General features: G+C 44.8%; 1 protein-coding gene across 2 annotated transcripts in view; it reads left to right on the top strand.

Moving 5' to 3' along the window:
* The window catches only part of U2AF2 (U2 small nuclear RNA auxiliary factor 2), a 253231-nt gene that overhangs the window by 48361 nt on the left and 178434 nt on the right, over positions 1 to 26436 (top strand). For both annotated transcript variants that reach the window (XM_077250701.1, XM_077250702.1), the window contains exon 2: positions 13467 to 13602. In XM_077250701.1, coding sequence (XP_077106816.1) covers positions 13467 to 13602 — 136 coding nt within the window. The remainder of the gene's footprint in view (positions 1 to 13466; positions 13603 to 26436) is intronic.

The following is a 26436-nucleotide window of genomic DNA, read 5'->3' as shown; positions in this document are numbered from 1 at the left end:
CAATACATCCTTTCGGCAACAGACATAAGCCAATATCATTTGTACAAAGTGTCCCACAGGCACCCAATTAACATAAGTGGCAAAAGTTAAATGTAACATATTACAGGCTTACCCATTTTAGTCATCAGGGAAAGTACCCCCGCCTTTCTCAGCACCCCCGGACGCGTGTTTCACGTACTAGCTTTATCAACAGGGTTCGCTCATAGTCGGTCTCATGGTGTTTAAATAACAATAAAACCGGAAGTGGCGCCGGAAAGACGGCGCATGCGCTGTGACGTCCAGGGCGCGTCATCGCTGGGGCCGTCGCAGCAGGGAGTGCATGAGGGCGGAACTCCGCCATTTGACGTCAAGTTACACGCACGCCCAGCTGATACTGACAGCCGCAGCTGAATACGAGCACTCCGGGCGGCAGCGGGCATGCGCACCACCAGCAGCCATTTTCTAGGAGACCACAGCAGCGGCCAGCCATCTTTGGAAGGATAGAGTTGCTACATAATCCCAAAATACTCCTTACGTGGGGGCCAATAGTGAAAGAAAGAACCTCATGCAAAACAATGAATGAGGTATATAGGGGGGAACATAAAAGCCCACCCATTGTGTCAATCACCTAATGTGAAAGACTCTAAGTGGACTTAACCACACAGAGACAAATACAAACATGCAATTAAAGTGACATGTGCAGTGGATATTATTTACAGTTAGTGCACACATAAAGATAATACAATAACAATAGATGAGAGCTTCTTATTTCTTTGTGACTTCCACTCATGGAAAAAGGAGAATCCAATGCAGCTTATATAGCATCCAAAGCCGTGGTCATATATAAAGGATAAACTAAAAATAAGACGCACAAGACAATTATGACAAAATATATTTAAAAAGAATGGTGGATAAACTCACACTAGAGAGAGACCATTATGCCCAATATCTATGGTACATCCAATATCGCACAGGCGTGACGAAACAAACAGTTGTGCACAGTATACCATATAAAAATCTACAGGGCTGGGTTAGTCAGAGGAACGGAGCAAAGCTCAGCTTCTCATTCAGTCCTTTAGGCTTCAGGGTATCAAGGGTGACAATCCACCAGCACTCTCGTTGTGCCAGTGTTTTAACCATATTGCCACCCCTGATCCCTCCATGTATCCTCTCTATGCCGCTCACTTTCAGGCCTCGGGGATCAGATCCGTGAAAAGTCCGGAAGTGTCTCGGCAAGGTCTTCAGACTTGACACATCCACTACTTCTTTAGCAGCCAGGATGTCTCGTACATGTTCGCGCGTCCGAACTTTTAATTCCCTAGATGTGAGACCAACATAGATCAAGGAGCAGGGACAGGTGGCATAGTATATTACAAATGTCGTATTGCACGAAAAACTCTCGTATTTTAAATTCCCTGCTCCCGTCTGAAGTCTTGAAGGTCCCACATCTGAGAATGTTCGGACACGCGACACATGAACCACAAGGGAAACATCCCTGTCTTGTCAAGGAAATTTCTATTTGTGTTTTTCGCTATATAATGGCTCCTCACCGGAGTATCTTTATAGTTCTTTCCCCTTCGTTGTGTCATTAGTCATTTTTCTGAATTTATTTTGGAGTTGCTTGAATTTATTTTAACTCCCAATTATTTTGTTTTCAAAGATAGGTTTTATTTACAATTACAGTTATATGAAAAAGTTTGGGCACCCCTATTAATCTTAAGCTTAATGTTCTATAAAAATTGTTTTTTTTTTGCAACAGTCATTTCAGTTTCATATATGAAATAACTGTTGGACACAGTAATGTTTCTGCCTTGAAATTGTACTAACAGAAAATGTGCAATCTGCATTCAAACAAAATTTGTCAGGTGCATAAGTATGGGCACCCTTATCATTTTCTTGTTTTAAATACTCCTACCTACTTTTTACTGACTTACTAAAGCACTTATTTTAGTTTTGTAACCTCATTGAGCTTTTGAGCCGTGCACCCAAACAGTGGTTTACCCCCACATATGAGGTATCGGCATACTCAGGAGAAATTGCCCAACAAATTTTAGGATCCATTTTATCCTGTTGCCCATGTGAAAATGAAAAAATTGAGGCTAAAATTTTTTTGTGAAAAAAAAGTACTTTTTCATTTTTACGGATCAATTTGTGAAGCACCTGGGGGTTTAAAGTGCTCACTATGCTTCTAGATAAGTTCCTTGGGGGGTCTAGTTTCCAAAATGGGGTCACTTGTGGGGGAGCTTCAATGTTTAGGCACACGGGGGCTCTCCAAACGCGACATGGTGTCCGCTAAAGATTGGAGCCAATTTTTCATTCAAAAAGTCAAATGGCGCTCCTTCCCTTCCGAGCCCTGCCGTGTGCCCAAACAGTGGTTTACCCCCACATATGAGGTATCAGCGTACTCAGGACAAATTGGACAACAACTTTCGTGGTCCAGTTTCTCCTTTTACCCTTGGGAAAATAAAAAAATTGTTGCTAAAAGATAATTTTTGTGACTAAAAAGTTAAATGTTCATTTTTTACTTCCATGTTGCTTCTGCTGCTGTGAAACACCTGAAGGGTTAATAAACTTCTTGAATGTGGTTTTGAGCACCTTGAGGGGTGCAGTTTTTAGAATGGTGTCACTTTTGCGTATTTTCAGCCATATAGAACCCTCAAAATGACTTCAAATGTGAGGTGGTCCCTAAAAAAAATGGTTTTGTAAATTTTGTTGTAAAAATGAGAAATCACTGGTAAAATTTTAACCCTTATAACTTCCTAGCAAAAAAAAAAAATTGTTTCCAAAATTGTGCTGATGTAAAGTAGACATGTGGGAAACGTTATTTATTAACTATTTTTGTGTCCCATAACTCTCTGGTTTAACAGAATAAAAATTCAAAATGTGAAAATTGCGAAATTTTCAAAATTTTTGCCAAATTTCCGTTTATTTTCACAAATAAACTCAGAAATTATCAACCTAAATTTACCACTAACATGAAGCCCAATATGTCACGAAAAAACAATCTCAGAATCGCTAGGATCCGTTGAAGCGTTCCTGAGTTATTACCTCATAAAGGGACACTGGTCAGAATTGCATAAAACGGCAAGGTCATTAAGACCAAAATAGGCTGGGTCATGAAGGGGTTAAAAGAGGAATAGATGCTCATGAGGAGAACATAATTTTACCTCTATACAAGTCACTAGTGCGACCACACTTAGAATACTGTGCACAGTTCTGGTCTCCGGTGTATAAGAAAGACGTAGCTGAACTGGAGCGGGTGCAGAGAAGAGCGACCAAGGTTATTAGAGGACTGGGGGGTCTGCAATACCAAGATAGATTATTACACTTGGGGCTATTTAGTTTGGAAAAACGAAGACTAAGGCGTGATCTTATGTTAATGTATAAATATATGAGGGGACAGTACAAAGACCTTTCTGCTGATCTTTTTAATCATAGACCGGTGACAGGGACAAGGGGGCATCCTCTATGTCTGGAGGAAAAAAAGTTTAAGCATAATAACAGACGCGGATTATTTACTGTAAGAGCAGTGAGACTATGGAACTCTCTGCCGTATGATGTTGTAATGAGTGACTCATTGCTTCAATTTAAGAGGGGACTGGATACCTTTCTGGAAAAGTATATTACAGGGTATATATATTAGATTCCTTGATAAGGCGTTGATCCAGGGAACTAGTCTGATTGCTGTATGTGGGGTCGGGAAGGAATTTTTTTCCCCATGATGGAGCTTACTCTTACCACATGGGGTTTTTTTGCCTTCCCCTGGATCAACATGTTAGGGCATGCTAGGCTATGGGTTGAACTAGATGGACTTAAAGTCTTCCTTCAACCTTAATAACTATGTAACATGGAGGGACCAGATTGAGTTTCTAAAGTTCATTTTCTAGAGTAGATTGCAAGAACAATCTGTCCCTTTTTTTTTTTTTTTTTAGGCAATTTTAATAGACACCTGTTTATATATTTTTTGTGGGCCATCCATACATTACCCAATGAGGTTTCGTCAGAGTTATTTGAAAGAATGATTTGAGTTCTTGTTCAACTGATGTCCTCGCCTGGGGATCTGACAGCAATGATTCATTTAATCTCCACCTATATAATCGTGAAGTTGCTTGGTCAAGTTTAAATACGGATAGTACACAATAATGATCTGACCATGACGAGGGAATATGTCTGGAATATAGTAAAGATGGCATATTTTCTGAGTTGGCAAGGATCCAATCAATCCTAGAATAGGAATGATAAACTCTAGAAAAGTAAGTATATCCTCTTGATTGACGGTGGGTTTTTCTCCACGTGTCAACCAAACTGTGAGATTGTAAAATAGTTTAAAGTATCTTTTTTTCCTTCCCTGACATGTCAGATCTTTGATTGTTGGAGCTATCAAGAGTCTTGGGCTACTTTCACACTAGCGTTTTTGCAATCCGTCGCAAGCTATCGTTTTGGGCAAAAAACGGATCCTGCAAATGTGCTCGCAGGATCCGTCTTTTGTCCATAGACTTGTATTGCCGACGAATGGCCACATGTCGTTTCCGTCTTGCAACGGATCCGCCGTGTTTTGGCAGACCTTCGGCACAAAAAGCGTTCAAGTGAACATTTTTTTTTTTTTCTGTCGTGTCCGCCTTTTTCAACCGCACATGCGCGGCCAAAACTCTACCCCCACCTCCCCGGACTTCAGAATGGGCAGCGGATGCGTTGAAAAACTGCATCCGCTGCCCACGTCGGGCACAAATTTCACAACGTGCATCGGTACGTCGGCCCGACGCATAGCGACGGACCCGTACCGACGCAAGTGTGAGAGAGGCCTTATCCACAATTAAAGTGAAGTAAACACCCCCCCCCCCCCCCCCCCAATATAATTACATCATACGATATAGAATGCAGGGATCTCGCAACTGATCTAATAGTTTTCATTTGTAACGTCGGGGGTGCGTAGCAACTAACCAGGCAAATTCTCTTTTCCTGTATGGTTCCCGATTAATATTATAAAACTGCCATCTTTACTATTTTATCCTCTTGTATAAAAGGGAATAAATTATGAAGGAAGATGGCAACCCTTCTCGTTTTTTTTATCGTGTGTGGCTAAATAAAATCTTGGATAAGATTTCTGGAAATTATTTGGGGCATGAGGTGTTTGAGAATTTTTTTTTTTTCCCTCAAAAATATTAGATCGGGGGAAGTTTTTTTGAATGCACAATTTTTTTTTTTTTCTTTTTTACTGGGGAATTAAATCCCCGTACATTGTGATAAAATCTTACACATTGACAATATACAATAATCTAGGTCACCTGGTACAACTTCATATATGATGCTCCTTCTTTGTCAGCTTCTAGTATTATGTTCATCAACACTCTGATAAGAGGGTAGAAATAATGGGGGGGGGGGGGGGGAATAGAAAAACTTACTGTTACAACAAACAACCAATATGCTGGCTAAGGTGTATTGGTCCATGAGCAGTTGGACCCAAAACAGTAATGGCCCAAATTGGAGTAGCATAGTTACTCCATTGGCACTGCACTCTAGAAATGTAAAGGAAAAATATTAAATTGCCCAATATTTAATACAGTAACTAACAAGTATATTGTTTTAAAAGAACGAATATAACTGAGTTTTATTCCATCAACTGTCCTCCAAACCAGTCTTAGGCTACGTTCACATTTGCGGTCCTCGCCGCAGCGTCGGGCGCCGCAGCGGCGCCGCATGCGTCATGCGCCCCTATATTTAACATGGGGGCGCATGGACATGCGGCGCACTTGCGTTTTGCGTCGCTGCCGCGCCCGCGTCGGGGCGCAGAGGACGCAGCAAGTTGCATTTTTGCTGCGTCCAAATTCAATGAAAAAACGACGCATGCGGCGCAAAACGCAGCGTTGTGCATGCGTTTTGCTGCGTTTTTATTTGCGTTGTGCGTTGCGGCGCCGACGCTGCGGCGCACAACGCAAATGTGAACGTAGCCTTAGTATCATTAACATGTGTATCTTCAGGGAAAAGTTTGTCTGCAAAGTTACGGTTTGCTGGGCTTGGTACGTCGAACCTCCGTCCATTCTCTGCGTGGTCTTTGTGGTAATGCACCCGAGTCAAGCCCTGGGATACCAGCTTTTTCTAATGCTTTTCTTTCTTCCTCTTGTTTTTTGGAGAATAGGTGGAGTTACCATGCGAGAAGATTAATGCATGTGGGAATCCCCACCTGTACTTGATGTTTGCTTTGATTAGAGCCATTGTTGTGTCCTTCATGGCTCTTCTCCTCATTAAGGTCGCTGGACAGATGGCAGCGAATATGGAGACAGTATCTGGGACACCTGGCAAGTTAGTTTTATTGCGGGCCGTTCCACTTGCTCTCTTCTCTTAACATTTGGTGGATAAAATTACCTTTCCGCCAGTTCTTCTTTACTATTTTGATCCCAGTGACAACAATATCTTTTATTGAACCCTCATGGTATCTCTCAAAATGTTGTGATAGAGGGTGACCCGCAAATTTCTTGCTAGTATCAAGTCTCTTGCTTCTTCATGGTGTAGTTTAACAATGTCTCTAGGTGAGGCGTCAGGCTTGGGTCCACCTAGTGCTCTGTGAATTTGTGGTAAGAGAGCACTGAAAAGTTGCAAGGCCGTCTCCTTTAGGTTGGTATCATTTTCTGGTAGTCCCTTGATTCTAAGATTACCCCCTCCATGAGCTAATCTCCAGATCTTCGCATTTAAGTTCTAGAAACTCTATTCTGGTATCTTGCTCCTGTAGCTGTTATCGGTCATATTCAATAGCATCAGCAGTATCATCCATTCTTTTTTCCAGATCATTGGTTCTCTGCGCAATGTCTTGGATTTGTTTTGCAAAATGGTCTACATCTGTTGATAGCTTAGCTTTAAAAGAATTTTGGATGGTTTTTAACCCTTTCACGACATGCGCCGTACTATTACAGCGCATGTCGTGTCTCCCCCTTTGATGTGGGCTCCGGCGGTGAGCCCACATCAAAGTCGCGACATGTCAGCTGTTTTGTACAGCTGACATGTGCGCGCAATAGCGGCGGATGAAATCGCTAGCGCATGCCATTTTCGGCATGCATGTGACATGTGTCGTTATTTTCTGACGGACCTCGGACGCTGCTTGCAGCGTCCGAGGTCTGTTCCTCGCTAGCGCAGGTCGGGGATCTGCACTAGCGGGATCGGCAAACGCGACCCCTATAGATACATTGCGTTAGCGCAATCCGCTAGCGCTATGCGTTTAACGGATTGCCCTAACGTAATGTGAACCTAGCCGTACTGATGCCGGCCTGCTGTGAGCGCCTCCCTGTGGTCGGCGCTCACAGCACACCTGCAATTCAGCTACATAGCAGCGGTCTGATGATCGCTGCTATGTAGCTGAGCCAATCGAGTTGTGCCAGCTTCTAGCCTCCCATGGCTATTGAAGCATGGCACAAGTGTAAAAAAAAATAAAAAATTAACCCCTTTCTGACATCTGACGTACTATCCCGTCGAGGTGGGGTGGGCCCGTATGACCACCGACGGGATAGTACGTCATACGCGATCGGCCGCGCTCACGGGGGGAGCGCCGCCGATCGCGGCCGGGTGTCAGCTGCATATCGCAGCTGACATCCGGCACTATGTGCCAGGAACGGTCACGGACCGCCCCCGGCACATTAACCCCCGGCACACCGCGATCAAACATGATCGCGGTGTACCGGCGGTATAGGGAAGCATCGCGCAGGGAGGGGGCTCCTTGTGGGCTTCCCTGAGACCCCCGGAGCAACGCAATGTGATCGCGTTGCTCCGAGGGTCTCCTACCTCCCTCCTCGCTGCAGGTCCCGGATCCAAGATGGCCACGGCATCCGGGTCCTGCAGGGAGGGAGGTGGCTTACCGAGTGCCTGCTCAGAGCAGGCGCTGGTAAGCCTGCAGCCCTGCACAGCAGATCGCCTATCTCAGAGTGCTGTGCACACTGTCAGATCACCGATCTGTAATGTCCCCCCCTCCCTGGGACAAAGTAAAAAAGTAAAAAAAAAAATTCTCCACATGTGTGTAAAAAAAAAAAAAAAATCCCATAAATACATTTCTACATTTCTTTAGCTTAATAAAAAAAAATAAAAGTACACATATTTAGTATCGCCGCGTCTGTAACGACCCAACCTATAAAACTGTCCCACTAGTTAACCAAAAAACAACGCTTTATTATCATACCGCCGAACAAAAAGTGGAATAACACGCGATCAAAAAGACAGATATAAATAACCATGGTACCGCTGAAAACGTCATCTGGTCCCGCAAAAAACAAGCCACCATACAGCATCATCAGCAAAAAAATAAAAAAGTTATAGTCCTGAGAATAAAGCGATACCAAAGTAATTATTTTTTCTATAAAAGTTTTTATCGTATAAAAGCGCCAAAACATAAAAAAAATTATATAAATGAGATATCGCTGTAATCGTACTGACCCGATGAATAAAACTGCTTGATCAATTTTACCAAACGCGGAACGGTATAAACGCCTCCCCCAAAAGAAATTCATGAATAGCTGGTTTTTGATCATTCTGCCTCACAAAAATCGGAATAAAAAGCGATCAAAAAATGTCACGTGCCCGAAAATGTTACCCATAAAAACGTCAACTCGTCCCGCAAAAAACAAGATCTCACATGACTCTGTGGACTCAAATATGGAAAAATTATAGCTCTCAAAATGTGGTAACGCAAAAAATATTTTTTGCAATAAAAAGCGTCTTTCAGTGTGTGACGGCTGCCAATCATAAAAATCCGCTAAATAACCCGCTATAAAAGTAAATCAAACCCCCCTTCATCACCCCCTTAGTTAGGGAAAAATAAAAAAAATGTATTTATTTCCATTTTCCCATTAGGGTTAGGGTTATTGCTAGGGTTAGGGTTATTGCTAGGGCTAGGGTTATTGCTAGGGTTATTGCTAGGGTTATTGCTAGGGTTATTGCTAGGGTTAGGGTTAGGGTTTGGATTACATTTACGGTTGGGAATAGGGTTGGGTGTGTCTGGGTTAGAGGTGTGGTTAGGGTTACTGTTGGGATTAGGGTAAGGGGTGTGCTTGGGTTAGGGTATCAGTTATAATTGGGGGTTTTCACTGTTCAGGCACATCAGGGGCTCTCCAAACGGGACATGGCATCCAATCTCAATTCCAGCCAATTCTGCGTTGAAAAAGTAAAACAGTGCTCCTTCCCTTCAGAGCTCTCCCGTGTGCCCAAACACGGGTTTACCCCAACATATGGGGTATCTGCGTACTCAGGACAAATTGGACATCATCTTTTGGGGTTCAATTTCTCCTGCTACCCTTGGGAAAATACAAAACTGGGGGCTAAAATTAAGTTTTGTGGGAAAAAAAAGGATTTTTTATTTTCACGGCTATTCGTTGTAAACTGTAGTGAAACACTTGGGGGTTCAAAGTTCTCACAACACATCTAGATAAGTTCCTTGGGGGGTCTAGTTTCCAATATGGGGTCACTTGTGGGGGGTTTGTACTGTTTGGGTACATCAGGGGCTCTGCAAATGCAACGTGACGCCTGCAGACCAATCCATCTAAGTCTGCATTCCAAATGGCGCTCCTTCCCTTCCGAGCTCTGTCATGCGCCCAAACAGTGGTTCCCACCCACATATGGGGTATCAGCGTACTCCGGACAAATTGAACAACAACTTTTGGGGTCCAATTTATCCTGATAACCTTGTGAAAATACAAAACTGGGGGCTAAAAAATCATTTTTGTTAAAAACTCTTTTTTTTTTTTTTTTTTTTTTTTTTATTTTCACGGCTCTGCGTTATAAACTGTAGTGAAACATTTGGAGGTTCAAAGCTCTCAAAACACCTCTAGATAAGTTCCTTAGGGGGTCTACTTTCCAAAATGGTGTCACTTGTGGGGGTTTTTAATGTTTAGGCACATCATGGGCTCTCCAAACGCAACATGGTGTCCCATCTCAATTCCAGTCAATTTTGCATTGAAAAGTCAAATGGCGCTCCTTCCCTTCCGAGCTCTGCCCTGCGCCCAAACAATGGTTTACACCCACATATGGGGTATCAGCGTACTCGGGACAAATTGTACAACAACTTTTGGGGTCTATTTTCTCCGGTTACCCTTGGTAAAATAAAACAAATTGGAGCTGAAATAAATTTTGTGTGAAAAACGTTAAATGTTCATTTTTATTTAAACATTCCAAAAATTCCTGTGAAACACCTGAAGGGTTAATACACTTCTTGAAAGTGGTTTTGAGTACCTTGAGGGGTGCAGTTTTTAGAATGGTGTCACACTTGGGTATTTTCTATCATATAGACCCCTCAAAATGACTTCAAATGAGATGTGGTCCCTAAAAAAAAAAAAAAAAAAATGGTGTTGTAAAAATGAGAAATTGCTGGTCAACTTTTAACCCTTATAACTCCGTCACAAAAAAAAATTTTGGTTCCAAAATTGTGCTGATGTAAAGTAGACATGTGGGAAATGTTACTTATTAAGTATTTTGCGTGACATATGTCTGTGATTTAAGGGCATAAAAATTCAAAGTTGGAAAATTGCGAAATATTCAAAATTTAAGCCAAATATTTGTTTTTATCACAAATAAACACAAGTTATATCGAAGAAATTTTACCACTATCATGAAGTACAATATGTCACGAGAAAACAGTGTCAGAATCGCCAAGATCCGTTGAAGCGTTCCAGAGTTATAACCTCATAAAGGGACAGTGGTCAGAATTGTAAAAATTGGCCCGGTCATTAACGTGCAAACCACCCTTGGGGGTGAAGGGGTTAAAAATATGAAGAAAAAATATAAAAAATATAAAAGTTTAAATCACCCCCCTTTCGCCCCATCCTAAATAAAACAATAAAAAAAAAATCAAACCTACATGTATTTGGTATCGCCGCGTTCAGAATCGCCCGATCTATCAATAGAAAAAAAGCATTAACCTGATCGCTAAACAGCGTAGCGAAAAAAAAATTTGAAACGCCAGAATTACGTTTTTTTGGTCACCGAGACATTGCATTAAAATGCAAGAACGGGCGATCAAAAGAATGTATCTGCACAAAAGTGATATTATTAAAAACGTCTGCTCGGCACGCTAAAAATAAGCCCTCACCCGACCCCAGATCACGAAAAATGGAGACGCTTTGGGTATCGGAAAATAACACTTTGCTTTAAAAAAAAAAAAATGTTTTTAATTTTTTTTCACCACTTGGATAAAAAATAACCTAGACATGTTAGGTGTCTATGAACTCGTAATGACCTAGAGAATCACAGTGGCAGGTTAGTTTTAGCATTTAGTGAACCTAGCAAAAAAGCCAAACAAAAATCCAGTGTGGGATTGCACTTTTTTTTGCAATTTCACCGCACTTGGAATTTTTTTTTCTCCTTTTCTAGTAAGGCATGGTAAAACCAATGGTGTCGTTCAAAAGTACAACTCGTCCCGCAAAAAATAAGCCCTCACGTGACCATATTGACGGAAAAATAAAAAAAGTTATGGCTCTGGGAAGGAGGGAAGTAAAAAAACAAAAACGCAAAAACCGAAAACGGCAGCGACTTGAAGGGGTTAAAAGTTCCTCCATTGTCATAGGATTCAAGTTGGTTAATGGTGTAGTTTCAGCCTGTTGAGACTTCTGTGGAGGACTGCTAGTTTGTCGGGGGTGATTGTGGGGTTGACATGTTACGACTTGTAGACTTTGTGCGTTGTGATAACAACTGAGTTATTGATCTGGAGTTGATTTCAGGCACAGTGGATTTTTTAGGGGGCATCATTTAAAGACTTGGTATATCTTACATCTCTGATCGCGGAGGTTGACTAAACTTATGAGTGCATGTTAGTGCCCATGGTGCAAGCCCCTAGTATGCCATATTGATATTTCACCAAGGCTGCCCGTGCCCTCCTTGTTGATTTTCTGAGGGGGGAATTCAGTTCCACATATAGATATGTCTATAAGTGATGTGAGAAGACATATAGGTTAAGAAGAGTCTTAGTAGTTAGAGTACTTTCACGCCATACAAATGAGATTATCAAGATAATTTTGTAACTTAGGAGGTTTCCAGTAGAGCTAGGTAGTGTGTGGCTAATGTTTTAGTTGGTTAGAGAATATTACTTTGAGGTGTAATTCTCAAATTGGCCACTAGATGTCTCGGTTGTCCTTGTCTCCAACAATTGTGTGGCATATATCATGTTCCAGATACCATATATACTCGAGTATAAGCCGAGATTTTCAGCCCAAATTTTTGGGCTGAAAGTGCCCCTCTGGGCTTATACTCGAGTCACTGTCGGCGGGTGAGGGGGAGAGGTCTGTCATATACTCACCTGCTTCCGGGGCTCCTGGCGCTCCCCCTGCCTGTCCCACGGTCTTCGGTTGCCGCAGCTCGTTCCCTGTTCAGCGGTCACGTGGGACCGCTCATTAGAGAAATGAATATGGACTCCACTCCCATAGGGGCGGAGCCGCATAATTCATTCCTCTAATCAGCGGTGACCGCTGACAGAGGAAGAGGCTGCGGCACCCGGAGACCAGCTGTCCGGGGGAAGGAGCGGGACGCCGGGAGCAGGTAAGTATGTCATATTCACCTGTCCGCGTTCCACACGCCGGGCGCCGCTCTGTCTTCGCGTCCTCTTGTTCTGACTGTTCAGGTCAGAGGGCGCGATGACGCATATAGTGTGCGCGCCGCCCTCTGCCTGATCAGTCAGTGCGGAGAGACGACGGGACGCTGAGGAGCTGCAAGCAAGAGAGGTGAGTATGTGTGTTTTTATTTTTTTTTATTTTTTTTTTTTTTATTGCAGCAGCAGCAGCATTATATATTGCACAGATGTGGAGCATATATGGGGCAACGGTGCAGAGCATTATATATATATCTTAGCTTTATGTGGAGCATCTATGGGGCCATAATCAAAGGTGCAGAGCATTGTATATGGCACAGCTATCTATGGGGCCATAATCAAAGGTGCAGAGCATTGTATATGGCACAGCTTTCTATGGAGCGTCTATGGGGCCATAATGAACTGTGCAGAGCATTACAAATGGGGCAGCTTTATGTGGAGCGTCTATGGGGCTATACTGAACGGTGCAGAGCATTATATATGGCACAGCTTTATGTGGAGCATCTATGGGGCCATAATGAACTGTGCAGAGCATTATATATGGGGCAGCTTTATGTGGAGCATCTATGGGGCAATAATGAACAGTATGGAGCATTATATGTGGCACAGCTTTATGTGGAGCATCTATGGGGCCATAATGAATGGTATGGAGCATCTATTTTTAGTTTTGAAATTCACCGGTAGCTGCTGCATTTTCCACCCTAGGCTTATACTCGAGTCAATAAGTTTTCTGAATTCAAGTTGAATAAGTGGAGGAGAATAGAAGTCTGGAAAGGGATATTTTTCTCTAATGACATATATTAGAGTATATCTACTCTTGTACTAGTTATGAAAAATAGCGCTTTACAGAGTAAATTGTTAATGTTATCTTGTCTAATTCTGAAATGTAAAACTGCTTACCACAATATTTATTTTTCTTTCCTGACAAACCAAGAACGGGACAAAGAGAACCGCCATCGGAAGCGTAGTCATAGCCGTTCTAGAAGTCGAGACCGAAAACGGCGCAGTCGTAGCAGAGATAGACGAGCTAGAGAACAGCGCAGTGGATCAAGAGACAGACGGAGACGCAGGTTATTAAACATTTTAAGAATGCAAATATTAATCATTCTTTTAAGTCATGCCTTTTTATTCACATTGAAACTTAAACAACCTGTCATTAGGATTTTGCAAAGTAAACTACAGGCATTGTCAGGTTGGTGCTGTTACACTGATTAAAATATGTGGTTGAGTACTGCTGCTCCATTTACTTGTAACAAGACCCCCCCCCACTGTACTTCTCCTGTTCTGTAGTCACGAGTGTACTCCAATTTAATGTATATGCAGCAATAGTATTACTCAATCCTCGGTGCATTACTCTACATCTAGCACCATTAAATCTCATGTTTGCCCATTCAGTAATCTTAACCAGATCATTTTGCAATATTGTAATGTCAAGGTCAGATTTTAGTATCATAAATAGTTTGGTGTCATCAGCAAAGACTGACACTTTACTCTCAATCCCATCCACTATGTCATTAATAATGAGGTTAAAATTAATTGGTCGTAGCGTAGATACTTGTGGTCTCCACAGCTGACTATATATCTCATTTACAGTATGTACCATTTATGACTTTGTTCTCTTTTCCTTACCTATCTGGATGTAGCTTTCTAAAGTCGAGATAAGTCACATCCGCTTCATTCGCAATATTCAGATTTGGACTTGCCTCCTTCATAGAAACCCCAACATGAATCCTAAGTTAGACACAACTTATCTTTCATGAATCCATGCGTGCTGTCGGTTATTTACAGTAATTATTCTCTGCAGTATAATTATGCAGGTCATCTCTTACAATGCACTCACTTGGAAGGTAGTTGCCTGGATCCACCTTCTTGCCTTTCTTAATAAGTTTGGAATCGCTGTAACTGCAGATATATGAATACCACCCCCAACGCACACTCTGTTTCTGACTAGGGACAACAGGGTATGTATGAGTTATGTACATACTCCTGGCCAATGGGCATGACCTCTCTCCATACACTTCTATTGAGTCGAGACTGCGACCTGACAAGTGACACGGCTTGCATGTGGTCGTGTTCGACAAATGAGTCACGAGCGTGCAGCCCACGCGCCCTACTTAAGAAAGGAGCACCTCCCACTCAGACTCCTCAATTTTCTTGATTTCGACTCCCTCATGCATGGCTCATGGGGACTGTTTTCAACAAATGTACTGAATAAGATTTGTACAGTCTATGAATTCTGAGAAATGGTATTGCTTCCATCAGATACTCCTTCCTAGATTACCTACAATCTAATTATTTTAAGGCTAGGGAAGTACCGTATTTTTCTAACTATAACACGCACCCCAAATTTTGGGGTGGAAAATAGCAGAAAAAAAAAAAGATTTTAAGATATCTTACCTGAGAGCCGGCGGTGGTACAACAGGGTCACAGAAGGCAGGGTTCCTTCTTCAGGAGGTTGTCGTCAGCGGCAGAAGTGGCGCGGGCAGTGCTGCAGTCCCCGGGTGTGATGCGGGTCTGGTGTTGGCGGTGGAGCTGGAGCAGGGTCCCATCCTCAGGATACCGGCGGTGGCAGAGATGTGGCGATGCGGTGGGGGGTGCGGAATGCACCTGAGCAGGGTCTCTTCTTCAGAATGCCGGCGGCAGAAATGTGCTGACGCTGCGGCCTGGTGTCCACAGTGAGCAGTGCGCATCACTGTTTTCCCTGCGGCCATCTTCCTAAAGCTGTGGGCTGCTGGAGGCTTCAGGAAAATGGCTGCCGGAGGCCACACATGCGCAGATTGAGATTTCGGCAGCCAATTTCCTGAAGCCGAGATTTCAATCTGCTCACGCGCAGCCTCCGGCAGCCCACGGCTTCAGGAACATGGCCGCTGGGAAACCGGTGATGCACTCTGCTCACTATGGACACAGGGCTGCCACATTTCTCTCGCCGACCTCTTGAAGAAAGGAATCTACACAGGTGCACTCTGCACCGCCGCAGCATCGCTGCACCCCACGGTAAGCCTGCGTTCGCACTATGACACCCCCCCCCCCCCCTCCTTCATTTTCCTCCCAAATTTTTTGGGGAGAAGGTGTGTCTTTTAGTCCAAAAAATACAGTACTTGCGTTAAGGTACCTTCACACTAAGCGACGCCGCAGCGATATTGACAACGATCGCTGCGGCGTCGCTGTGTGGTCGCTGGAGAGCTGTCACACAGACAGCTCTCCAGCGACCAACGATGCCGAAGTTCCCGGGTAACCAGGGTAAACATTGGGTTGCTAAGCGCAGGGCCGCGCTTAGTAACCCGATGTTTACCCTGGTTACCAGTGTAAATGTAAAAAAACAAACACTACATACTTACATTCGCGTCCCCCGGCGTCCGCTTCCCTGCACTGTGTAAGCGCCGGCCCTAACAGCAGAGTGGTGACGTCACCGCTGTGCTTTGCTTTCCGGCCGGCACTGACGCATTCAGTGCAGGAAGCTCTGAGCAGCAGCGCGGACGCCGGGGGACGTGACAGACATCAGAAGGTGAGTATGTAGTGTGTTTTTTTTTTTTTTTTTTTTTTTTTTTTACTTTTACAATGGTAACCAGGGTAAATATCGGGTTACTAAGCGCGTCCCTGCGCTTAGTAACCCGATATTTACCCTGGTTACCATTGTAAAACATCGCTGGCATCGTTGCTTTTGCTGTCAAACCCAACGATACACGCCGATCTGACGACCAAATAAAGTTCTGAACTTTCAGCAACGACCAGCGATATCACAGCACGATCCAGATCGCTGCTGCGTGTCAAACACAACGATATCGCTGTCGTTATCGCTGCAAAGTCGTTTAGTGTGAAGGTACCTTTAGTCCTGTTTTCCTGTTCACACTAGCAGTACTTGAGATTAGTTCAGGGCCATAGGCATTCCTTATCAATTCTTTTTTCTCGGTCTCCCATGACAGCACTACGGAGAGAGGGGATCCGCCCTTCAGGGACAGGAAACCTACAGATAAAAGGGCAGTACCTCTCCCTCGCATCAGTTGGTTTCCTGTCCCTGACAGGGAACCTCTCTTCGGCGGTACCTGTATGAAGACCGATGGACCGGGCGGTCGGGTCCAGCCGCGAGGAGGCTCCTGCCGCGGCTTGTCCGGCTCCTGAAGCCGCCACCGCTGGAACCGAGGGGTTCTTCAGGGTGAGCGAGGGGAGAACGCCGCCAAATCTGATGAGGAGGGGCGCTGGATCACCGGAGCTTCTGTGCTGACAAGCGCACACTCCGGGTGTACAAAGATGGCCGCCGCTCCGGAAATGCGGCAGGACTTACGGGTCATCACCGCGCGCATGCGCGGTAATATCTTCTCCCTGAAGGATGTGCAGAGAACCGGAAGTGCGGCGGCCACCGGGAGGGGTGGCGCCGGTTACAAATGGGGAGATGGTGCACACATGGTTGTCGCACTTTCTCCCTGTAACCATGGAGGACAGCGATCCACAGGAGCTGCAGCTTGGACAGCAGCGCCACAGAAAATCGGAGACAAAGAGTACCAGGAGTGGATCTAGCAGCCGTTCCACACGGCGCAGCAGGTCTGCTGCGAAGACTGATACTCCTCCTCAAGGACCTTCCCTACCAGGCCCGGGTCCCCCTCCAGAACCGGTACCTGCCTCCACATCCGAATGGTGAGTGATCTCCGTGAATGTGCATATTTTATAATGGGGCTCCCTCTTCTCCCTTACTAGGGTAAGAAGAGCCTGGTGAAAAAGAAAAATAAGGTCTGCCCCACCTGTAACAAAGCTTTAGCAGTAACCTGGGACAAAAAGCTTTGCAAGTCATGCATCCAGCGTTTACTATGTGAGGAGACCCCCGACTTTGCATCTGAACTTAAAGATGTAATCAGGTCTGAGGTTCAGAATGCCCTTTTATCCTCCAAAAAAGGGATAAAGAAAGTGAAGGAGTCGGTACATTCCCACTCGGTCCGATCCTCATCTGAAAATACTGATTCGGACGATTCAAATTCCCCCCTATCCTCTTCCGAGGAAGATTCGGCCCGGCATTGTTTCCCACTAGAAGAAGTGGATTCTTTAGTGAGAGCGGTTAGGGCTACTATGGGGGTGGAGGAACCCAAACCCGACAAAACGGCCCAAGGTGTAATGTTTGGAGGTCTGGGACAAAAAAAGAGAAGAACTTTTCCTCTAAATCCTAATGACCAGACATTAATCAAAAAAGAATGGGAGAAACCGGATAGAAGAAATTCCTCGATGCCCTCCCTTAAAAGAAAATATCCCTTTGAGGATGAGGCTTCCTCTTTCTGGGATAAGGCACCAAAACTAGATGTTGCAGTAGCCAAAGCCTCGAAAAAATTTGCGCTTCCGTTCGAGGACATGGGTACCCTCAAAGACCCATTAGATAAAAAAGCGGATACTTTCCTTAAGGGAGCATGGGAATCGGCTGGGGGTAGCCTGAGACCTGCAGTTGCAGCAACTTGCACTTCCAGATCTCTAATGGTGTGGATCGACCAGCTAGAAAGTCAGATTAAAGACGGTTACCCAGAAATAAATTGCTGGATTCGATCCCTGCAATGAGAGCAGCAGCAGCGATCCTGGCGGACTCCGTACGCCTAACATCTAAGGCCGCTGCTCTCTCCAACGCAGCCAGAAGAACCTTGTGGCTGAAGAGCTGGCCAGGAGATCTACAAACGAAGTTGAAACTATGTTCTATCCCATGTGAGGGAAATTTTTTATTTGGAGAAACCCTGGATGACATCCTCCAGAAAGCGGGAGATAAAAAAAGGGGTTTCCAAATCTGGGTCCGGCTCCATTTAGACAATCCTTTCGGAGCCGCAGATTTTTTCGTCGTAGACCCCCCAGAGAGCAGAATAAGTGGGAAGACGGAAGAAGGGATAGGGGTTACCTCTTTGGCAACACCTCCCGTGATAAAAAGCTCTCCAAATGACATTTATCCCTTGGGGGGAGGAAGGCTAACATCATTCCTTCCCGCCTGGAAGAAAATTTCCAACATCTAGATTTTAAATATCATACAGTTTGGTCTAAAAATAGATTTCGTTTCTTTCCCTCCCTGGAATTATATAGTAACAAAAACAAGATCTTCAGCAGCAGAACAAGCTGCATTAGAGGAAGAAATTATTTCCCTACTGCAAAAATCGGTGATTCGGGAAATCTCTCTTCAGGAAATAGGGGAAGGTTTTTTCTCCCCTCTATTTTTAGTACCAAAGCCAGACGGGTCCTTTCGGACGATTATAAATCTAAAAAACTTAAACAGATACGTCGTAAATTACAAATTCAAAATGGAAACAATAAGGTCCACTATAAAAATCCTTTTCCCGAACTGCTACATGGTCGTAATAGACCTAACCGACGCATACTACCATGTGCCCATTCACGATCAATCCCAAAAATTTCTCAGGATGGCAGTCTCCATAAAGGGTCAAATAAGGTTTTTTCAATACAAGGCTCTCCCGTTCGGGATTTCAATAGCTCCACGTATATTTACGAAACTAATAGCGGAAATGATGGCCCACGTGAGGGAACAAAATATACTAATAATCCCTTACCTGGACGACTTTCTTATCGCAAGCAACTCAGCGCAAAGTTGCAGGGAAAAGAGAGACCAAGTAATGACCATCCTGACGGACTTGGGATGGCTTATAAATGTAAAAAAAAGTCAAGAATGGAACCCTGTCAAGTACAGGAGTTCCTAGGACTGACATTAGACTCCCGGGTCCAAGAATGTCGACTCCCAGGTCCCAAAAAAGACAACATATTATCCATGATAGCGCGAACATTACACAATCCCTCAATGACTCTAAGGAAAGCAATGTCGCTTCTAGGCTCTCTGTCCTCATGCCTACCAGCGATACCCTTCGCACAATTTCACACAAGGGAGCTTCAGTGGCACATACTAGAATGGCAGTTGTTTCTAAAAAACAAATTGGAAAGCCGGGTCATCCTAAATTCAACAGTTATTCATTCCCTTCTTTGGTGGGGAAAAGACCAAAACCTGTCAAAGGGAGTCCCTTGGGTGCCAAATATCTCTCGGATAATAACAACCGATGCGAGTCCCAGAGGGTGGGGGGCCCACCTGGGGGACAAAGTGGCTCAGGGAAATTGGTCAGTTCAAAAACTATTAGCATCCTCAAACCAAAAAGAACTTTGGGCGGTATATCATGCTCTTCTATTTTTTTTCTACCCGACATTCAGGGACACCATTTTTTTCAGACAAAAAAGTGACTGTAGCCTATATAAATAACCAGGGGGGAACAAGGTCTCGTTCACTGTGTTCTTCAGCCAAAATTATCAAGCTGGCGGAAGAAAACTTACTATTCCTCTCGGCACTACACATCCCGGGTTCAAACAACGAAAGGGCAGATTACTTGAGTCGAACTCAGTTGAAACAAGGTGAGTGGTCCCTAAACCAATACATCTACAATCAGATCACAGAAATGTCGGGGACACCAACAACAGACTTGTTCGCCAATTGCAAGAACAAAAAAGTAAGCAAATTTTGTTCTCTAAGCCCGGAAGGGAATCCCCAGGCTCTGGATGCCTTTCTGATTCCATGGACACACAAACTGACATACGCTTTTCCACCAACCATTCTGATTCCGGCAGTCATTCGGAAAGTCAGAGAGGACAAAACAAAAATGATCCTTATTGCCCCATTCTGGCCAAAAAGGACATGGTTTTCCTGGCTAAGGATGCTATCGGTATCAGACCCGTGGGTTCTACCGGATATACCAGACCTCCTACATCAAGGACCAATCTTCCACCCACAGGAGTCGAACCTCCATTTGACAGCCTGGTTTTTGAACGGGGACTATTAAGAGAAAGGGGTTTCTCAGATAACTTAGTGGCTACGCTGTTAAAAAGTAGAAAAACCATCACTACTAAAATATATGGGAAAACATGGAGGAAATTCCTATCTGTCTCCAAGGTAAAGATCCAGGACGGGCCTTCAATTCCTAAAATCCTTGAGTTCCTACAAAAAGGTCTGGAGCAGGGGTTGGCAGTCAGTACTCTTAAGGTGCAAATAGCAGCTCTGGGAGCACTATATAACCAAAACATTGCAGCTAACCCATGGGTAATGAGGTTTATTAAGGCGGTTACAAGATCAAAACCCTTAGTTACTCAAAAAATACCCTCATGGGACCTAAATTTAGTCCTTTCAGCATTAACAGGCCCTCCATTTGAACCTATACAAACGATTCCCATAAAAACATTATCACTTAACACTATTCTCTTAGTAGCATTAACATCTGCGCGCAGAATAAGTGACATTCAAGCCCTCTCCTCTAATCCACCTTTCACTAAAATATTGGATGATAGAGTCACTCTTAGCCCCGACCCAGCCTATTTGCCAAAAATGGCATCAAAATTTCATAGGTCACAAGAGGTATCCTTGCCATCCTTCTGTCCAAACCCGAAAAACGAGAAAGAGCTAAACTTCCATAATCTAGAAGTTAGAAGATGCCTAGTCCAATACTTAGATTCCACCAGGGAGTATAGGAAGGAAGGCTCTTTGTTTGTCTGTTTTCAGGGTCCCAGAAAAGGATTCCGGGCATCCAAGGGTACTTTAGCAAGATGGATAAAGGAGGCGATAGCCTTGGCATATACATCCTCGGGGAATACAATCCCGGATGGTATAAAAGCGCATTCCACAAGAGCAGTAGCTACCTCATGGGCTGAGAGGTCAGAGGTATCGATAGAGCAAATCTGTAAGGCGGCCACCTGGTCATCACCATCAACCTTTTTTAGGCACTATAGACTAAATCTAGCCTCTGTGTCTGACTTAACCTTCGGACGAAGGGTCCTTGAGGCGGTGGTCCCTCCCTAAGCTTAATCTCTGCAATTCTTTCCGTAGTGCTGTCATCGGAGACCGAGAAAGTCATAGTTACTCACCGTTAACGGTGTTTCTCGGAACCCATGACAGCACCCGCTTATTCCCTCCCATCACGAGTGCGGTGAGCACCTTTTTAAATATAATTTATATACTATAGTTTAGGCACGGGGTTCCTCTATTAAGAAATGTTATAATGTAATTTTCTCTTTGTTGTAACTAACCTGGAGGTCCTCTGATGCTCTGTAAACCAACTGATGCGAGGGAGAGGTCCCCTCTCTCCGTAGTGCTGTCATGGGCTCCGAGAAACACCGTTAACGGTGAATAACTATGACTTTTTCCTCTTCTGGAGGAGGAAGAGAAGCTTTACTTCTGAGCATGTACATAAAAGTGTAGAATAGATTCAACTCAACTAAAAGCTTAAATCCATGGTATTGAATAGACATTTATAGGATATTTCATAACTTAACCAAACTATTATGCAAAAATATTCACCACATCCTGCTACAATGTAGTATGTGCATACTGTGCCAGATCTATTACATTTTATGATTTTGTCCACTATATGCCAACTCAGACTTCACAATCCTGGCCACAACTGAGAGGTTCCCATCCACTGCAAGAACAATTACTGCAGAAGCTCTTGTCACACAAAGCAGCTGATTGTATTCAGCAGTGTTAAGCAAGAAATGAAAGCTGTTTTGTGTTTGGTTATGGGCAGTAAAGACAGATTTTTCTGTCACCATTCAGAAGTGTGGTGGTGTAAAAGTTAACAATGAGTACAATGAGCGAGTGGAGACTTGATTCATATAAAAAATAAGAAAACATATTAGTCATTGACTTTGAAAAAGTTTTCATAAACCCAAATTTTGCAAATGTGTTAGCTTTTTACACCTAAGCCTGTGATAATAACAAGGGGGCACCCTCTGTCTAGAGGACAGGAGGTGTACTCATAATCACAAATGGCAAATCTTTACTTAAGAGCAGTGAGACTGGAATTCTCTGCCACATTATGTTTCAATGGTTGATTTACTACTAAAATTCATGGAGTCTGGATGCTTTTCTTAAATTATAAGTTATGGGCACTACATTCTATGATCAAGTGTTGTTCCTGGGAACTAGTTGTATGTGGCATTGGGAAGGAAGTTTTCCCTTAATATTGCGCTATATTGGCATCTGCCCCATGGTGATTTTGCCTTCCTCTAGATTTACATGTTGGGCTATAGGTTGACCTTCATGGTCTCATGTCTACCTTCAACTACTCGTTTACTCACCTTGATCTTGGCTATGGTGTTTACAATTTATTACCGCATAATGAACAAACCCTAAAAAAACAAAGGGGAATTGCATTTTTCTCCTTCGCCTCATTGGGGGACATAGGACTATGGGTGTATGCTGCTGACACTAGGAGGCTGACACTAAGTTAATACAAAGAGTTAGCTCCTCCTCTGCAGTATACACCCTCATGCTGTTTCTGAGAGCTAGTTCTTGCTTGGTGTCCGTAGAAAGGCACACGGACGGGTCTGCTATACAGACCCAAAACACTTTATTTTTAAAATTTTTTTATTTTTACTACAGACGAATGGGGCGACTGAGCCTTTCAAGGTTCCGGTCTCCCTGAACCATCAACAGTTGAGCACGGAGAGTGTCGCCTCTCTGTATCCTTGCCGGCGATGTGGGATGCCACCCTTGAGCTGAATTTTTTCTTTATTTTTTTTTTCTTTAAGGGGTAACTGGTCCCTTAAAGGGCACTGATCTCCCCGAACCTTACGGACGAGCACATGGAGTGTTACCTCCACGTATCCTCTTCCGCAGCCAGGCCTAATGCTGGACTACTAGCCCTTTCCACCCTGGGGCTGGAACTCCGTGTATGTACAGAGGCCCCTCTTGTGGCGTCCAAGCTGTCTCCACTGCACCACCACTGTTAAAGCGGATGGTAAAAGGAGGTGTGCGGTCCCTCTCCACCTCCCTATTAAAGGGAGGGTGGATTGAGGATGATCCCTTCAACCCTGCACCGTCCAAAACCAGCAGCGCCAGCAGAAGCAACATAGACCGGCCTCATATCGCTGGCTTACCTGCACCCGGCATCTTCTCCTGGTAAGTGCCGGGGCTGGAGGGCTCTGGGCAGGAGGTCTAGGACGGTGCTGGATAGAGGGGGGGCTTGTCATTGTCGCTGCAGTGCTCCCTGCTCCTTCTGGTACCGACAGACTGCCAACGATAAATTTAGTCCCCAGCTTCGGTACTCTACTAGGCCGCTCTGCCCCCACTATGACGAATACCGGCGCCTCCGCCCACGCTTCTGGCGCTTCTTGCATGGGATGAGAAGCGCCTTTCCAGATCTCGGCGCTATCTTCCCCCTCCTCCAACCCTCCACAGGGGACATCAGCATCTGAAGTGCCAATCTGCAGGATCCGGGGTACATTACCTGGGTAAGGGAGCGCTACTCTATACCCCCTCCCCCCCTGCAGTTTCCTTTTCACACAGGAATACTTTTTCCTGAAAGGGTCACATACAGGAGTACAATGTCTCAGCCCAAAGGGTCCAAAGGGGCTACTTGACTATGGCAGTCTTCTTTACTTTATGTACCTCCGGCCATTCTGGGTTTCCTTTGGCTCAGACTTTGCCGCTCTGCTATGCCTGTGACCCCAAATGCGCCCAGGAGCCTTCCGTCACCACCGAGCCCAGTGTCCTAGCCCCCCTGAGTGGGCTTCGTCGCTGTCTCAATCCATGGCTTCTCTGGCCAAAGAGATTTGATTCCATTTGTGATTCCTGGCTGGAAGCCTACAGGTGCCTAGGAAATGGATCAGTAACATGTCTCCAGAGCAATCGCCTGCCTTCTCGTCCACGAGCTCTGCTTCTCACTCTTCCTCTGCAGGCCCAGTAGTGAAAGCGACTCTGAGCATGAATCGGATGATTCCTTGGATCTGGACTGCCCAGATTTCCAAAGGACAGTGGATTCACACACGAAATGTGGAGGAAGCATCTTGCTCCGTTCAGGACCAAGCTGTGTCTTTTTAAAGAGGACAAAACAACCTCATAAGACATTTACCATTAAGCCTGAGTTTACGGCCATAATAAATCGGCACAGGAAAGACCGGATAAATGCTTCACAGGTCAAAAGCCTCTTAAAACCAAATATCCTTTTTTGACTGAGCTGAAGGAAGACTGGTCCGAAACTTCTGTAGTAGACCCTCCAGTGTCTCGCCTGGTATCCGTACCAAATGGGTCTTCCACTAAAATCCAACAAGATAGCCAGATAGAACAGCTGGCTCACTCTGAGGCCTCAGGCTCTGCTTTCTGTCCTTCATTTGCGTGTGCTGGAGATTACGATCAGGAGAACATTATTGCTTAGAGCAGGGGACCCCAACCTGTAGCTCGGGAGCCACATGTGGCTCGCGGCCCCAGGAATTGTGGCTCGCGACTATCTGCCAGCTTGGTGCATTAGCTCCAGGTCTAGCAAACGGGTATGAAGAGCACATCTCAAAATGGTGAATTTTGGAGTAGCCCTGCACAGAAGATCAGATCTGGATGCACATATATACTGGGCTTACCTGTTGGGCCGGGGTTACACTTGCATATGGCATCCGATGCGAGAGCATCAGATAATATATGCTAATGATCCTCGGCTCCTGCTCTGCAGTGAGCAGGAGGCGAGTGTCATGCGTCTGTGCTCTGAGCCTCTCGCACAGAGCGGATCGGAGCACAGCTGCGGAGGAGGCAGCGAAATGAATTTCTCCATCTCCTCCATTGTCGGTGTATATCACTCGGATGATATCAGAGTGATGTGCGCTGTCACTCGCACCCATATGCTTATATGGGTGCGAGTGAGCCGAGACTCAGCCGACTGTCGGTGCAAATCGCAGCATGCTGCAATTTCACTGAGATGCTGAAAACCGCGGAGAAAATAAGGTGATGGGAGCTGCCCCATAGATGAATACTGGTCTGAGTGCTGTGCAATGTTTTATCGCATAGCACTCTTCCATATTCATTGCTAGTGTGACCCCGGCCTTAGAGGAGGTTCTTGAAGCTGGGTGTGAAAGTGTGTTTGGGAGTTCTTGATGGGAGAATACTGAATTGGGGCATTGTGGGAACCCCTGCGTCTCACTGTCCTGTTTTGGAGTGATTTCTGTGGAAAAGCTTCAGTTATTATACCTGTAATGGGGGCTTTGGTTGACATTGATTTGAGGGGGACAGGAGCAGGATGTTGCTCGAGACCCCTTCTCAGAGCTGAATGTGGCTCTCAAGGTAAAAAAGGTTGGGGACCGATGGCTTAGAGAATGGAAAGCGGACTCTGCCACCAAAAGGTCCTTGACATCTCCTCCTTATCAGTGTGGCCGCTTATTTGGTGAAAAGCTGGATCAGCTTATTTCTGATGCCATGGGGGAAAGAGTAATTTTGTTCCCCAACAGAGGCTTAGGCGCCCTCTTCGTTGACCATTCCAGCTCCGCTTCCGATCCTTTCGTTTTTTTTTCCCCAGGATGGTCCACTTACTCTACCCCTCCCCAGTCAGATCGCTGTCCACGCAGGGACGGAGGATTCCAGGCCACTCACAGTTCCAACTGACAGTGGAAAACACGTCCCAAACAGTCGAGAGCTGGGGGATCTAGGTCTCGTAGACTCTCTGCACGCTGATTCTTACACTTGTTCGGCAACCGCCTACTTCCGGTCCATCAAACCTGGCTTTCTGTCCTCCACGACGAATGGCTCAGAGACCTGGTATCCTCCGGGTACAAGATAGTGAGTGTGTGTGTTTTTTTATTTTTTTTTTTTATTTTTATTTTTCCACTCGCATCTCCCATCGCGGTCCCCCCCCCCCCCCCCTCGTCTGTGGCGGGGGCAAAGTCCTTTTCCCTAGCCAATGCTGCATTGCGTCACGACGGTGTAATCGCACCCATCCCAGAAAACGAAATAGTGCAAGGTTTCAACTCAAATCTTATCATGGTCCGGAAAAAAAAAAAGACTGGAAGGTGCGACCCATTCTAGACCTCAAACTTCTAATCAAGTTTGTCAAGGTTCGTTATTTCTTCATGGAATCTCTACATTCAGTCATCACTTCTATGGAAGAAGGAAAGTTCATGGCATCCATCGACATCCAAGA

This window comes from Ranitomeya variabilis, chromosome 4 (genome assembly GCF_051348905.1).
Source record: "Ranitomeya variabilis isolate aRanVar5 chromosome 4, aRanVar5.hap1, whole genome shotgun sequence".
Lineage (NCBI taxonomy): Eukaryota > Metazoa > Chordata > Amphibia > Anura > Dendrobatidae > Ranitomeya > Ranitomeya variabilis.
This window is presented reverse-complemented; position numbering and strand designations above follow the sequence as displayed.